Source organism: Zychaea mexicana, assembly GCF_025766255.1.
Source record: "Zychaea mexicana strain RSA 1403 chromosome Unknown BDB00scaffold_97, whole genome shotgun sequence".
Classification (NCBI taxonomy): domain Eukaryota; kingdom Fungi; phylum Mucoromycota; class Mucoromycetes; order Mucorales; family Lichtheimiaceae; genus Zychaea; species Zychaea mexicana.
In genome coordinates this window covers 125,393-139,863 of record NW_026516760.1, presented here as the reverse complement: position 1 = coordinate 139,863, position 14,471 = coordinate 125,393, and the positions used below count along the sequence as shown (strand labels likewise).

Below are 14,471 nucleotides of genomic sequence, written 5' to 3'. Positions count from 1 at the left end.
GTCTATAAATGTATAGAAAAAGCCCTGAAAAGTGAGACACGAGGAGGTGGTTAAACATTTTTTTTTTTTTTTTGCGGGACGCTTTTTGATCAATCATCGGCTTTCGTGCATGAATTAATTAGTTTACGCGTTTTTGAAGCTCCTCCTCCGTTACCTTTTTATTTCCCTGTACAATACCAAGATGAAAGTAATTGTTACAGGTGCATCTGGTTTGCTTGGACGAGCAGTGTTTCAAGAGTTTAAAAAAGCTGGCAATGAAGGTCTGTATAGAGATGTCCGAGACGAGGAGAAGAGAGCCGCATTTACTGTGTTTTTTTCTTGAAACTTATATACATGTGTATACAGTTGTTGGTACCGCGTTGAGTCGTGCTGACAAAACTGGTCTAGTCAAGGTAAGAAAGAACATGAGAATAACCTTCAAAAAAGTCTCACTCACATAAATCTGTATAAATAACTTGCTGTAAATTTATATAGCTGGACTTGACAGATAGTCAAGCTGTCGAGACATTCATCCAAGATCATAATCCTGATGGTATTCTGTCAAGCTTTTCAAGCTTAATGCGCCCCCATTCGAAAGGAAATTGACAAACTTGATTTCGTCGCTAATGCACAAATGAAACTTTTAGTTGTCGTACACTGCGCTGCTGAGCGCCGTCCTGACGTTGCCGAAAAGGATCACGAAGGAACATTAAAGGTAGCAATAACAATAAACGTACACGAGTAGTTATACGTATAAATACGCATAGTAGTAAAAACAACGTCTAACACGTCAAGTAATCTAGTTGAACGTTCAAGTACCACGTACATTGGCAACGTTATGCAAAGCGCGAAATGCCATGCTTGTGTACATCAGCACCGATTATGTATTCGACGGAACAAGCCCACCCTACCAAGTGGATGACAAGCCAAACCCACTCAACTTTTACGGGAAATCCAAGCTGGGTGGTGAAGAAGCCGTTCGTGAAGTGGATCCTCAGGCAGTTATCCTACGTGTGCCCGTGCTTTATGGCGTGACCGAATACAACGGAGAGTCAGCTGTCAATATTTTGTTGGATGTAATCAAGGTATACACATATATATAATGGGCAGCTCTGACAAGTTGGTAAAGTATCATGAAAAGTCTAGAACTAACTATTTCAACATAGAATCGAAGCAAAGAATGTGACATGGACAACTTTGGTTTGCGCTATCCTACTCATGGTAACGTATTGAATGGATCACGATCTCTGGTCAGATTAGATTTTAGTTTTGACAGAAAACTAAAGAGTTTGATATTGTTTTTCTTTTCTAGTGGAGGACATTGCTCGAGTTATTAAAGACATGAGCGGTAAGTTTGTTTCGTTGGGAACTAGTGTGTTTGGGTTTGTACATAGTTCCTATCTGGAAAAGCAACATATTAAGTCATTTATCTGGAACAAAAAATAGTAAAGCGCATCCAGCAAGGTGACTCGAACATTTCAGGAACATTTCACTATAGTGGCGAAGAAATGTATACCAAATACACAATGTGTGGTAAGGCTCGGTTGAGTGCGCGCTACATAAACAATAGACATAGTAGAGAGCTCACGAGACGTTAATGATCTAAAATAGAAACCTTTGCCAAGATTTTGAATTCTTCCATTGATCATATTCGCCCACAGAATGAGATCTCCAGCTCGGCTGCTACCTCCAGACCAAAAGATGCGCATTTATCCAACGATCGTTTGAAACAAGTTGGTATCGATACCAAGCATGTACCTTTCGAACAATGGTGGACTACCTATTTGACGTCGGCATAATAAAACGCCTAAATAAATAAAAACATCCGGGAAATGTTTTCTCTAGTGTAACAACGCATTACTCTCTGTCTTTTTCTTTTGTACGCAATTTTGCAATGACCAACGTTCTACAAAACACGCGTGTCATGGTAGACGAGTACATGTCACGCTTTGATCCATCCCATGACATGCACCATGTTGATCGAGTTTGTCGCTTAGGTAAGACACACATTCATTTTCGACCATTTGTACTCAATTATTAACCAAGGGAATGATGGAATGTGTGCAGCGTTACAACTAGCCCAACAAGATGCGTTCCAAGGGAAGGAGGTTGACTTGACGGTCGTTGAACTCGCAGCACTGTGCCACGACATTGGCGATCGCAAATATTCTACAGGACAAGAAAAAGAAGAAAAGAGCATTGAACAGTTCTTGACGCGACAAGGATATCCAAAAGCTGCACTTATTCAAAAAATAGTGGATCATGTAGGCTACAGTAAGGAACTTGGTTGGAGCAAAGAGGATGCAGACTCGGACTGGCGTGACACGTGTCTGGAACTTCATGCGTAAGTGTGTGTGATATGCAAAGTACGCACCCCCCCTGTCCTTGTAACCCGTTGTTTTTTACACACGTTTCCGATATATCTTTTTAGTGTACAGGATGCAGACAAGCTGGATGCAATTGGTGCATTTGGTATGTAGAATTATATATGTCGCACGCATGTCATACATGGTGTATCATATTATCGATAGCAAGAGCAAGTAGAAGAATTGCTTGCTTGCTTGGACGTATCTTTAAAACATCATTATAATCCTCTTGATTAATAACCTGACACACTTGGTCACTTTTGCAACAAGGCGTGATGCGATGTGCAGCGTACAGCGGAGCAAAAGGTATTCCTCTCCATGTTCCTGAACTGGATCCGATTCTGCACATGTCACAAAAGGAGTATACAAGCCAAAAGAACGGGACAGCGATCAATCATTTTCATGGTGAGTTCAATAGCAACCAAAAACTACATTTGTTATTGTTATTACCAGAATTAATACATGTCAAAACAAGAAGAAGATGACTGTAGGGAAGAAAAAAACGTGGGGGGTGTATGAATTTTCTGTTATTAAGATTAGATTAACTTTGATCCTCGATCGAACAACCAACGCCCTCACTTTTTTTTTTTTTTTTTTAGAAAAACTATTTCGTCTTTCTAGCATGATGCGCACCCCAGCTGGTACAGAGATGGCTAAGAAACGCGACCAGTTTATGCATGCATTTATACGCCAAATTGAAGAGGAGGAAGAGGCGATATATTGATAAGCTAAGAAAGATAGGAAAGGATATGTGATAAAGGTTCTGTATATTTTTATAAGGAGAAGATGATGTAGGGATATATCGTTTTTGGGATGTTTGTTCGGGGTTGTTCGGTTCATTATTAATGTTACAAGATAAAAGAAGAGTGTGTTAGTTGAAAGGTGAAAAAAGCAAAGATAGAGAGGGATATGTTGTTTGTTTGTTTGTGTGGGTGATATATGGTGATATTCTTTAGGTATCGACTGCCATGGGCTGTTGTTGTTGCTGCTGCTGCTGCTGCTGTTCATGAGCTGGCTGACAACGTACGGAATCAGGTTCTTCTTGGATCTCAGACAAGTGGGTAGTAGATTGACGAGACAAACTGTTAAATGACAGAGCAGATTGAGAACGTGCTTGTTGTTGTTGTTGTTGCGACGTTAGAGGTTGTGGAGGAGGAGGATGTGACGGCGGCGATGATGAGGATGAAGAGGGTGTAGGTTGTACTACTTCAGCACGATCATTGTTGTTACTAGTATTCTCATCACCAACATCATCTTCTTCTTCCCGACTGAATTGACGGATCAGAAAGTTAGGATAGGATAGGGGGCGTGGCTTATTGGATCGTTTGCGACCACGTTGCTGCTCGTTTCGGGACATGATGGCGGATGACTTGCGTTTTTCAAAAAAGGTCATTTTCAGCTTCTCCATGAGATGACTCGCTGCACTTAGACGGCGTTCAGGATGAGCTGTGGACGCAGGAGCTCGTGCCGAACGCCGAATGGGTCTATGCTGTTGTTCTTGAGATGATGGCGTGGTGGTACCTGCGGCTGTTGTTGTGGAGTCGGTAGGAGGGGGTGTTATTGATGGTAGCTGCTGCTGTTGCTCTTCGGGTATTGGATCCTCTTCTTGGTGAGCAGGGGGTATTTCTATCACGTCCATGTCATCGGATACAAACACAGTGCGTCGATCTCGTGCGGTTGCATCTCGTACTATTTTTTTTCATGAGAAAGTTTAATTACATTTCACTTGAGGGAAGAAAGGGAGGTACTGGTAGAAAAAATCATATGACATTACCACTACTGCCATTGGAGACGAGGATGCCTGAATTTGGTGTTGTTCTTGTTGACGGGCCAACAGCATCATCAGAAGACCCTGGCTCGGCTACGGGAGATGTGTTATTGTACACGTGTCCATGGTTGGATGTCGCAGGGGTAGGTGGCTCACTCGACAGTTGTTGTTGTTGCTCCTGTAGTGACAGTACTAGTTGTGGAGGTTCTTCTGGCGGAGGTGATGGTATGGATGATGTTATTGGGGCTGCTGCTGGTGCTGTGGATGATGCGGTAGCTGGCGGTTGTTGTTGTTGTTGTTGTGCATTGGTGTTGCTGGTCTGCTGATATCCCGCTTCAAAAGCCGCCTCAGGCGGAGGTGTAAAGGACTTGCATCGTAAGCCATACTTTTGCATCACTTCTTCTGGCTCGATGGCGACGCTGGCCTCTAGATCCGAGTAAGTACGGCAGATGGGGCACTGGAAGCCCGGATAGCTCTGGAGAAGGGTGCGAATACACATGAAATGATATGAATGGGAACATGGGGCAACGAACAGGGCCTGGAAAGGAGCCAACGCGTAAAGACAAATGCAACATTCATCCACTTCAGGCAGTTCCTCTCCACTGCTGTTGCTACTACTGTTATTACTACTGGTAGTACTACTCGTCGTGCTGATTTGAGTGTGATTTGTTACAGCCCGTTCAGCAGCGCTGTTGCTGTTGGTCCTGCTGCTGTTCGTCTCGCTGGTAGTGTTATTGTTGCTGTTGCTGTTGCTGCACAGCTTGTCAGTACATTTGAGTGCTTCACTGTTTGGTTTGGATTGTGTTTCTTCGTCGACAAGCACCAAGGATGAAGCCTCGCCATGATTGCTGGCAACTCGTGAAAGCGTGCGAAGGTTGTTGAACTGCGACATGCTGAAGGATAGAGGTCTGGGCTTGCGCGAGCAGTTGAGCTCAAAGCGCATCTTGACGGATCGATATATCTCCTCCTGGCCACCCTGATAGTCGACACCAAGCTGGACAATATCACCATGGTTAATTTCAGTTGCTGGGCTCTCCTGATTTGCACCGCTCAATCGAATGTGGTTGAGAAAGGTGCCAGAGGAAGAGCTCGTGTCCCTTATGTATAACTAGTTGATCATCCATTGTTATTATTGCAATCATCATGTATGAGATGTAACATATATACACTCGATGGTTGCTGTGCTATTCTTTTTGTTGGATTGGGTAAATCCAAGCCTGCTCCCTTCACCTTCCATATCTATATCAGACGTGCAAGTTCAAAAGAAAGATTCATTACCTTGCCATCTTGATGGACCCATATCTCACAATGTGACCTAGACACCACTTTGCTCTTAAATGACATGTGGTCCACTGAAAGCGGAGAGCGCTCAGCAAAGCGTCCAATCTTGATAACCGATCCGGCCTTCATCTCACGATCCACGATATCGAAAATGATACATCGACTGGGATTTTCGATATTTGGAACGATGCGGACATGCAATGAAGGACCTCCGCCTGCAGCTCCAGGTGTAGTAGTGGCAGCAGTATCAGTAGTTGGCGTTGCTATAGTAGCTCGTCGCGGTTGTTGTTGGTGCCGCTCACGGTGTTGTCGGTCTTCTTCACTTGTGGCTGCGGGCTCTGCAGCATTACTCGTCGATCGTCCACGGGTCGAAGATCGCGAGAAGCCTCTTGTGAGTAAAGCGGCTGCACCGTGGGATAGGGTCAAGGAGCGTCTGAATGAAGAGTGGTGCTGCTGTCCTTGGCGCGTTACACCAGTGCTGGAGGTGGAGGTGGCGGTTGCGGTTGTTGTAATGTCGTCAGGCACTGAAGTCATGGCGGAAAGGTACGCCAAGTCGCTCATGAGTAGTTATTACTGTAGGGGATGAGGAGGGGTTATATGAAAGTTCCTTTTTTTTTTTTGTTTTTAATAAAGGAAGAGAAAGAAAGGGAGCAAGGAGAGAGAAAGAGTGAAATGAGAGGAAAGCAATTGTTTATGTTTTTTGGTGGGAAAAAAAAATAAGAAAGAAAAGACGACCTGGAGGCGTGCAGGGCTAAATAACTCATCACTGCAAAAAAAAAAAAAAGACCACAGGAACACCTTTTTTGGTTAGGTGAGCAGCCCAACTTTCCCTCCAAGTGTCACCCGCGTCACTTGGCCTGCGCTCCAAAAGTACAAACCTAAAGCACTGCGAGCACATCGTACATAGGTACATGATATGTGTGTGGCACAGCTGCTCACTACTCTTTCACAATCATGCATTGATCGCTTGAGAGGACAAGTCTTGTTCAGATCGAGTCTCACGCGCTCTTTTTGTCGCCATCTCCACATCGCTTTTGTGTGTGTGTGCGTATGTGTATCAGACGAGCGAGAGGGTCCAACCTTGATTATGCGAGTCCATATATCACGTGTACAAAGACGAAACGGGAGCTTTTATTGCGAAACGACTTACATCGACAGGGACTTCATTAACCGAGTAAATCATTCGGCTCCAATAGAGATCTGTAATAATTGACGTGTTCGGGCTTCACCTGTCCAAACTGTGCATATGTGCGTGTGGATGGCCCCTATCTGTCTTTTTCTTTTCTTCTTCTTCTTCTTCTGCTATGTGCTTCTTTTTTCCCGCCTCACTCTCTCACTCTCTCACTCTCCTTTCTTCTGCTTTTCCTTTTCTGCCCCCGTTTAGTGTTCCGCTTCAAAACCAATCAAACATTGCATCATCATACGATGGCCGGTGTGCCCATCATGATTTTATTAGATAGGGCAGCACAGAATTAATAGTCACAAAGTAGCAAGCGTGTGTTCTTTCAGATATGTACGTATTAAAACATTCTTCCATACCCCAACTTTTCCTTTCTTTTGTGTATATTGTCGCAATAAATAACATAAAAACAATTGATGAAAACAGAAAAAATATCGTGCGACGAATCCTGAAATAACATTCACACTTGCTCCGATCAGGTTGCTTTGTGCTCTTCCAAAATGCTGTGTGTCACCCAATCTCGAAAAGATTGCATATTTTGTCTTTTTTTTTTTTTCATGCTTAAATTTCTATCTGTCTCCTATTCCGTCCATACTTTCCCCAATGCTGCTGTGCTATGTGCTAAGATATGCGCATGCTGCTAGCTGCTACTGCTACTGCTGCTGTGTGACATATAACAGCGACAAAGAATGTCAGAGTCGGCATATCTTTACCTTTCCTCTTTAAAATGCCAACTCTTAAAATAGGGGAAAGAGAGAGAGAGAGAGAGCTAGCTGAAAATAAAAAAAAAATCTCCATTTTACACCAGACAGGCACCACGGGCCTCGATCCATAAAGAGCAGTTTGAGTAACTAGAGACGATGTCGTCAGACCAACCTGAAGCATGTCCAATCAAAGGGTTCCTTCTTCATTAACCTGACAAAAGGCACTAAAAACTTATTTCCAAGCCCAGCATCTCTCTTTTATTTTTTCAAACCAACACGCCGGATTGTTCGGCTCGCAAATGACATTGTATACTAGTACTATGTAGTAGCAGATATCGGTTTTCTTGGTTATAATTGGTCGCCGTCTTGCTGGCTGAAGTATCCATGTCAGCAGTCATCCATCAGTTAGTACATGTATTTCAATTGTAGAGTTTTGAGCTAGAGGTCAGTACGTAGAATAGATAGATGCTATTGGGTACAACCCACGAATCTGGTAATGACTTGCTTTTCCATGTCAGTGCACACACCCTTCTTCCCCTTACAAACAAAAACATAAACTATGACAAACAAGGTCTCCATCGGCGTGCCAAAGCTCGTTTTTCTGTTATTGTTCCGTGTTGACCCGTTTTGCTACTATACCCCAACCAACCCTCTCACGCTTGATGCTTTTATATTAAAATCATACCACCATCACCACCACCATTTGGATTAGCACTCCCAGTCCAAATGTACATGTTGACCTGCCTAGTATGTTTCTACTATCTTCCATCTTTCTAATAGTATAGATCATATCTCGTTCCACTATGAGCACATATTCATCAACTTTGATCAAACAATTTGCCACAGTACATATTATTCAATTGCAATAAGCACATGTCGCGCTACAAATAAAGTATTACTACTGTAAACGACCCCCCCCCCTTTTCTACTTTCCTATTTTAAAAGTCGCATATCGTTTTCAAGATAATGCAGGTTGGTAGTCGAGTAAGCCACATTGTTGCCAGACTGTTCAATTAAAAAGCAAGGAAAGTAAAGGGGGTGATGGACAAGAAGCAGGAGTTCAGTGACACTTAATTTTTAGGGGTCAATCGTCGCTCTTTCACTTACTCACTCACTCTCTCTCTATGTGCATGTCGTTCTCTCGTCGTCAACATCCATCTACAATTAAAGTTCGTCGACGTGTTAGTCAATGTCACACTTAACAGTAGTATTATTTAGAAAGTGAATGATTAGCAAAAACGTGGATTTCATATAAAAGAAAAATAGGGAGCATGGTGTGTCGTGTGTCGTGTGTTGTTGTCGCCGCTTGGAAAACTTCCACTCGGATCTGCCAAACTGGATTCGTTCCACTAGATCATGTTTAGCCTAACTCATTAAAAGAAAACACGAACGGTTTAACCGCTTATCTTACTCTCTATAAACACCCACCTCCTTCTCTCTGTTGTCTGTTTATAGCCGTGTATTACCGTGTGGCATCACTGCCTTTCTATTAACCATATCGAATCCGGGGGGCTTACCTTTACGGTTTGGGGTTGGGGGAGGGAGTGGAAAGATAGAAATGAATAGACGTTATATCGTTTGCAAGAGAAAACGAAAAAAAAAACTATATAAACAGCCGTGTTTTTGTGTCTTTACTCCAACAACCACATCCTCTTCTCTTCTCACAAACACCCACACACCGTTCCTTCTTTACTACCACTACTACTACTCTCATCAATATCGAGTGTAATACCCCCTTTCCTTTCATTCTATCGCTACTACTCCTATATACAATGCAACTTCGAAAGCTCTTTTCTGGCCTGCCCTTAATCATGGGTGTCTTTGTCCTTGCCACCTCTGCTGCACCCATTGAGCAGCGCAGCACTATCGACCTTGGTATTGCCAAAGTTGGGGCTGACGTGGAAACCGGCATTCCTCCCGTTGACGATATCATTAGATCGTTGCCCAAGGAAATCTCTGTCCCCAAGCTCTTGCAAAAGCTTCCCGAGGTCTGCGTCTCTAGTGTTACCGGCAAGCTTCCTGAACTTCCCGTCGTGAGCGACGTCGTCAAGTCTTTGCCTGATATTTGCCTCAAGAAGCTTTTGCAAGTCATCCCCCTCCAAAATGAAAAGTTGAACAAGCGTCACGGCAAGGAACTTGCTCCCAAGGAGGCATCCAACTTGTCCGCAAAGATCATCTCTGAAGTCCAAGCTGTCCTCAAGACCGACATCACTGCCAAGGTCGCTGCCACTGTAAGTAAATAATGCCATTACTTTGTTGGAGCTTAATGATAACATACCATATACTTATTTCCGATTCATGATTGATCGATCAATAGCTCAAACAATCTATTGAAGCCTCGCTCAACATCAAGCTCGATATTCTCGGTGGTTTGATCAGAGTTGGCAATGCCGAGATCAACGCTGTTCAGAAGGCTGCTCTGAAGAAATTGCAAGGCAAGATTGAAGCCAAGATCGATGCTGCTTTAAAATCCAAGGTCTTTGCTGGCGCCGAAGCTGATCTCTCTCAAGTTTTGTCCACTGTCACCGGTTTGCTTCCCAGCGGTTTGCTCCCCGAGGAAGAGTTGCTCCCTATCGTTGCCGATGTGATTGCCGACATCAAGGCTGATCTCAAGATTGAATTGCCCAAGGTCATGGCTGACTTGGCTGCAGACATTCAAGCTGAAGTCGAGGTTGAGATCAAGGACCTTTCCGTCACTGTTCCTCTTATCTTGTCTTTGCAGATCGACGCCAATCTTGATATCGATGTCGAAATTGACGTTGCCGTCAAGGCCGCCTTGTCTGCCTTGGCCAAGTTGGATGTCGATGCCGCTGCTCGCGTCGTCATCAAGGATTTGATCTAAAAAAGAAGCTGCACTATAATGATCTTAAGACATTACTTCTAAAACACTCACACACTTAATCCGCCTCATTCCTTTTTTCCCCCGACACACACACCCTGTTGTTACATTACTTTTTGTTGTTGTAGTAGTATCATTATGTACTTCTCACTGTTTAATAAATCAAAGCATCATCATCCATTCTTTCTTTAGTTCGCTATCAGATACAAATGCCGATTTAGGGTGTATGCTTCTTTCCCCAGACTTTTTACACACACACACGCGCCTCTATTTCATGACAAGCCAAATTAATTTTAACAAAAACACCGACGACCTTATTCAAGACTTACCCCTGAAGTTTAATGTGACACACCAAGCGATCGCCGATGTCTGTGCCACTCAAAAAAGAAATGAATTGGGGTGGGGTAGCATCAAATTTTGATATAACCAGTCCAATGGCGACGCATTATCCCGAGTAAGCGGAATCATTCCTCAGCGTCTATCTATCTACGTATAGCTGACTAGCTATCTTACGAGCAAGACAACGACGATGATCAGAATACTCAGCCCGATTAATTGAGATGCACAAAAAAATGTACGCTCTTCTTATCCCACCTTGCCATCTTAAATGTTGGATATATGTCACGTTTATTTTATGTGGTTAATATTGTGATGGTGGTGGTTAAGAAGATATAGAAGATATGCCCCTTCATATAAAAGAAATGAGAAGAAAAGAAGAACAGATGATCATATGTATAATACTAAGTGGTTTGTAAGTGAAGTAAGAGGTAGGTGGATAGATAGGTAGTAGAGTAGCATAAGGGGAGAGTGGTAAAAAACGTGCGTGGTGAAAGAAAAAGATAAAAAAATCGTGGCAGTGATACATCAACCGCTTCGATTTTTCCTCGATTTCTTTTGGCCCTATCAGAAACAAAGAAAAGAGAAATAAAGAGACTAACGAGAGACAAAAGGAAAGGAACTGCATCGGGTGGTATTGAAGGTAGATGATAAGGAGTATAGCGCGAGAAAAGAGATAGAGATTTCTTGTGTCTCTTTACACGCGGAGAGCCTGAACGGTCTTGCCGAAACCAATACCTATCCACATGGGCAGACTTTGATTCCATGATAACGATTTGACTTCGGAATCAGCTACATAGCGCAGACTGGGACTTTGGACGATGCTTTGCGGTTGACGTTGATGTGAGGGGCGTCGATGAGGTTGTTGCTGTTGTTGTTGACTATTTATATCCCATACGAGAACTTGTGCATCGTCGCCTTGAGAAAGTGCGTTTTAGTAATTTTGCAAACAAGCATATGTGTATTTGTGTTTTAGATAGATAGACATTAGCTTACCTCCAGTACAAATGTAGCCTGGGTGTCCAGGAGACCAGCTAAAGCAGTTGACGCTACTCTGGTGGCTTCGTGTCAGCTCAGCAACAGGAGCACTAGGGTAACGAATATCGAGAATTTGGACAGTGTCTGAATCCATATGAAAAGTCGCCAGGAGCTCGCGTTGAATACGATTAAATTGTAGACGTAAAAGCGGTCGAGAACCATCACTGATGGCAGAAGCGAACGAGCCGGATGGACTGGGTGGTGCTGGTGGTGCTTCGTATAATATGGTGGAATGTTCCAGGGATCTTTTAGCCATACATACAAACAAAAATAAACTCTACGTGTTAGCAACCGCAAAAACACGAGGCATGATGGCTTTGCTTTAGGAGTATGTGTTGTTGTTGTTATTAAAACTGTACCGTAGGTCAAATAAACGGACACTGCCATCTGCTCCAACGCTGGCGAATATATCAGATGTTTCGTGCATGAATGCAACGTCATACACGTCACGATCGTGGGCGATCAGTTGTGTTTTCGCTTGACATGTTTCAACGTTCCACACGGTGCACGTTGTGTCAATGCTGGCAGTGACAATCAGTGACGGATCAACTTCGTTCCAGTCAAAGGACGTGAGCGGTGCACAAAAGTCGCGTTGTTTAACCTAGCTTGGTGAATACAAGAAAAAGTCTTTTTGGTCAACTGCTTTTTTCTTCTTCTTATCCTTGTGCTTGTTTGTTTTTCTGTAGAGAGTAAGAAAGACAGGAAGATCGTACATTGACGAGCTCGGATCGTTTGATCAATGATTGTCGGTGCTCATTATTATAGCCGCGACGACCACCGATCGTACCATCGTATCTTCCGTATGAAGGGTTATCGACGAGTTCCCAAAGCCGTAACACGTCCGACGATGTGACGAGAATATCTGAATAGCGTGGTGATCGCTGGAATACACGCATTGTTGTTGTTGTCAAGGTAACCAGAAATTAGTTGTTGTCACGGAAACTCTTTGTTGTTGTCTAGTTGCACACCACACACACACACACACACACATATATATATATATATATATACGACGTACTTTTCGCGGTTCCCATAGAACCTTAGTGATTGGATAATGCGAGTCGACTTCGGCAAGAGGTACGAAATCTGGGTTCGATTGTTGCTTGTTGCCGTAATATTTATAGCGATCCATTTCGTCCCAGACGGCTAGATCGGTACGTGTCACAATTTGGAGCTATGACCAGTTTGATGTCAAAATATAGCGCGTTGTGGAGTAATGTTAGCATATATACGCCTTCGTTTGGCCGTGAAAATATACACATAAAATATATGCATGTTGCATGTCGCTGCTCGTGACAACACGTCGCTGGTGAACACACCCAGCAAATTAAAAAAAAAAAGGTATGTGTTTTTGTACCTTGTTGGTTTGCTCTTCAATCAGACTGCCAACGGCCATTCTAAATCCTTCGCGATCGGTTTGTGCTTTACACCAATCCAAAGCATAGACAGGCCAAGGAGCATCGTACTGGTATATTTCTTTCTCAGCGTAATGTCGTCCGGTGCCATTACTTCGCGCATCCATGACGGCGCCGGCGTTTGGCGGAGGTGCGGTAGGAGCGCCCATTGCCATTCCTCCAGCTGCTGCTAGTGGTTGTGCCATTGAGGAGTTTTGTTGTTACAGAGGTTTGGCGAGTTGAAATGTTCTTTAAAAAAAGACGAGAACTTGGAGTGTAAGTAAAAAATAAGTAAAGAGTCGTAGAACAGAAAAATGTTAATGTGAAAAAGCGAGTGGGGGGGCTTGTGTTGAGAAGAGCTAAAGAGTTGAAAAATATATGCGATTACGCAGGGTCACCGCGTGACCTCCTCAAATGAAGAAATGAAAGAGAGAAAAAAGTGGTGGAAAAGTGAAAGAAAAAGAAAGAATAAAATATAGGACGCGCAAGGTCTTCGTGTTTTGGTGCATGTATCCGTCATTGAAAAAAGGCGTTTTTCTCTGACACAAAAAGGCTCTTTTTCTTCCATGACGAACGAGCAGCCAGGAGTGATGTGTGTGTGTGCGTGTGTGTGTGTAGTGTGGTATATGTGCATTGCATAATCATAAAACCAGAGGACACACACATACGCTTACATGTACTGTAGCGCATGGTAACCGACGGACCTGCCAAGATCTTGACATTATACTTTATCTGATTTTTTGTGAACCTGCCTTCATGTTGACTCCACCCCTAATAGCAGCCTAACAACCGTCCCCCCAAAAGAGAAATGTAAACATGATCCGCATGTACTCTACACTTTTATGCATCTGTCATTATATAGCACTCTATTATAAAATAACGAGTGACGTGTCGATATCCCTAGAGTCTAACAACCGCACCGTCAACAACGCCAACGACGCGATGAAGTCTTTCCAACGTAGTGAATGGTATTAATTAAACGGAGTAAAATGCCGATATTCACCACTTGATTATTAGCTGCTCGATCGTTTGTTGTTCGTGGGGGATGGGGGTGAAGGAAAAAACAAACAGAGCACACTTTATTCAAGGAAAAACCATCAGATAAATCCAAGATCTGCAGTGAAAAGAAAGACACCGAAGCCATATGCATATTTGTTTCCGATGCGAGTTGCATCGGATCTGCACATGCATGGTGCCTTGACGAATGAGAAATTACCAGTTTCGGGATCCTTCCATCCCGGCCCGCATATTGGCTGCGTGCGTTTTACTTTTTCGCCTTAATCTATAATATCCCTTTGACAACAACTCAAAATGAAATCATGGCGTTCTCATATAGTGTGCAAGTGAGATCATCATCGTCTATTAATTAATTTTGTGTACTACGTGCGCACAGTTCAACTACCCGCCAAAAAGAAAACACAGCATTTATTGCTCTATGTACGCTGACCCGCGGTCTTGAAGGGATACAAACATGCGGCTCTTCTTGGTTTGCAGACCGCTTTCCCGACAGATCAATCCATACGCTCGGTTATACACTCTTATGGAAACAGTGTACTACTTTCAATGCAGGAATGGTCACGAGAACA

General features: G+C 43.3%; 5 protein-coding genes across 5 annotated transcripts; 3 read left to right on the top strand and 2 right to left on the bottom strand.

Annotated features, from left to right (window-relative positions):
• Positions 1-272: 272 nt before the first annotated feature.
• Positions 273-1,778, top strand: BDB00DRAFT_771526 (RmlD-like substrate binding domain-containing protein; the record flags this gene model as incomplete). The annotated part of the gene is made up of 8 exons (XM_053119970.1): positions 273-392; positions 475-532; positions 627-694; positions 783-1,064; positions 1,146-1,200; positions 1,292-1,327; positions 1,426-1,512; positions 1,591-1,778. 8 exons carry the CDS (start codon positions 273-275, stop codon positions 1,776-1,778), a joined length of 894 nt encoding a protein of 297 aa, XP_052975267.1.
• On the top strand, positions 1,590-2,637 carry BDB00DRAFT_845691 (uncharacterized protein). The gene is made up of 4 exons (XM_053125104.1): positions 1,590-1,712; positions 1,825-1,976; positions 2,047-2,451; positions 2,616-2,637. The coding sequence occupies exons 2-3, from the start codon at positions 1,874-1,876 to the stop codon at positions 2,325-2,327; spliced, it is 384 nt and encodes a 127-aa protein (XP_052975266.1). The 5' UTR covers positions 1,590-1,712; positions 1,825-1,873; the 3' UTR covers positions 2,328-2,451; positions 2,616-2,637.
• A 626-nt stretch (positions 2,638-3,263) lies between these two features.
• BDB00DRAFT_845680 (uncharacterized protein) lies at positions 3,264-6,127 on the bottom strand. The gene is made up of 3 exons (XM_053125103.1): positions 5,392-6,127; positions 4,120-5,221; positions 3,264-4,034 (listed from the first exon to the last, which is right to left on the bottom strand). Exons 1-3 carry the CDS (start codon positions 5,953-5,955, stop codon positions 3,298-3,300), a joined length of 2,403 nt encoding a protein of 800 aa, XP_052975265.1. The 5' UTR covers positions 5,956-6,127; the 3' UTR covers positions 3,264-3,297.
• A 3,295-nt stretch (positions 6,128-9,422) lies between these two features.
• Positions 9,423-10,114, top strand: BDB00DRAFT_744719 (uncharacterized protein; the record flags this gene model as incomplete). The annotated part of the gene is made up of 2 exons (XM_053118516.1): positions 9,423-9,509; positions 9,596-10,114. Coding segments are annotated over 2 exons (606 nt in total), but the record flags the coding sequence as incomplete, so codon positions are not given.
• A 1,036-nt stretch (positions 10,115-11,150) lies between these two features.
• On the bottom strand, positions 11,151-13,013 carry BDB00DRAFT_771535 (WD40-repeat-containing domain protein; the record flags this gene model as incomplete). The annotated part of the gene is made up of 6 exons (XM_053119971.1): positions 11,151-11,371; positions 11,450-11,736; positions 11,851-12,092; positions 12,211-12,372; positions 12,510-12,665; positions 12,849-13,013. 6 exons carry the CDS (start codon positions 13,011-13,013, stop codon positions 11,151-11,153), a joined length of 1,233 nt encoding a protein of 410 aa, XP_052975263.1.
• Between the last annotated feature and the right edge of the window lie 1,458 nt (positions 13,014-14,471).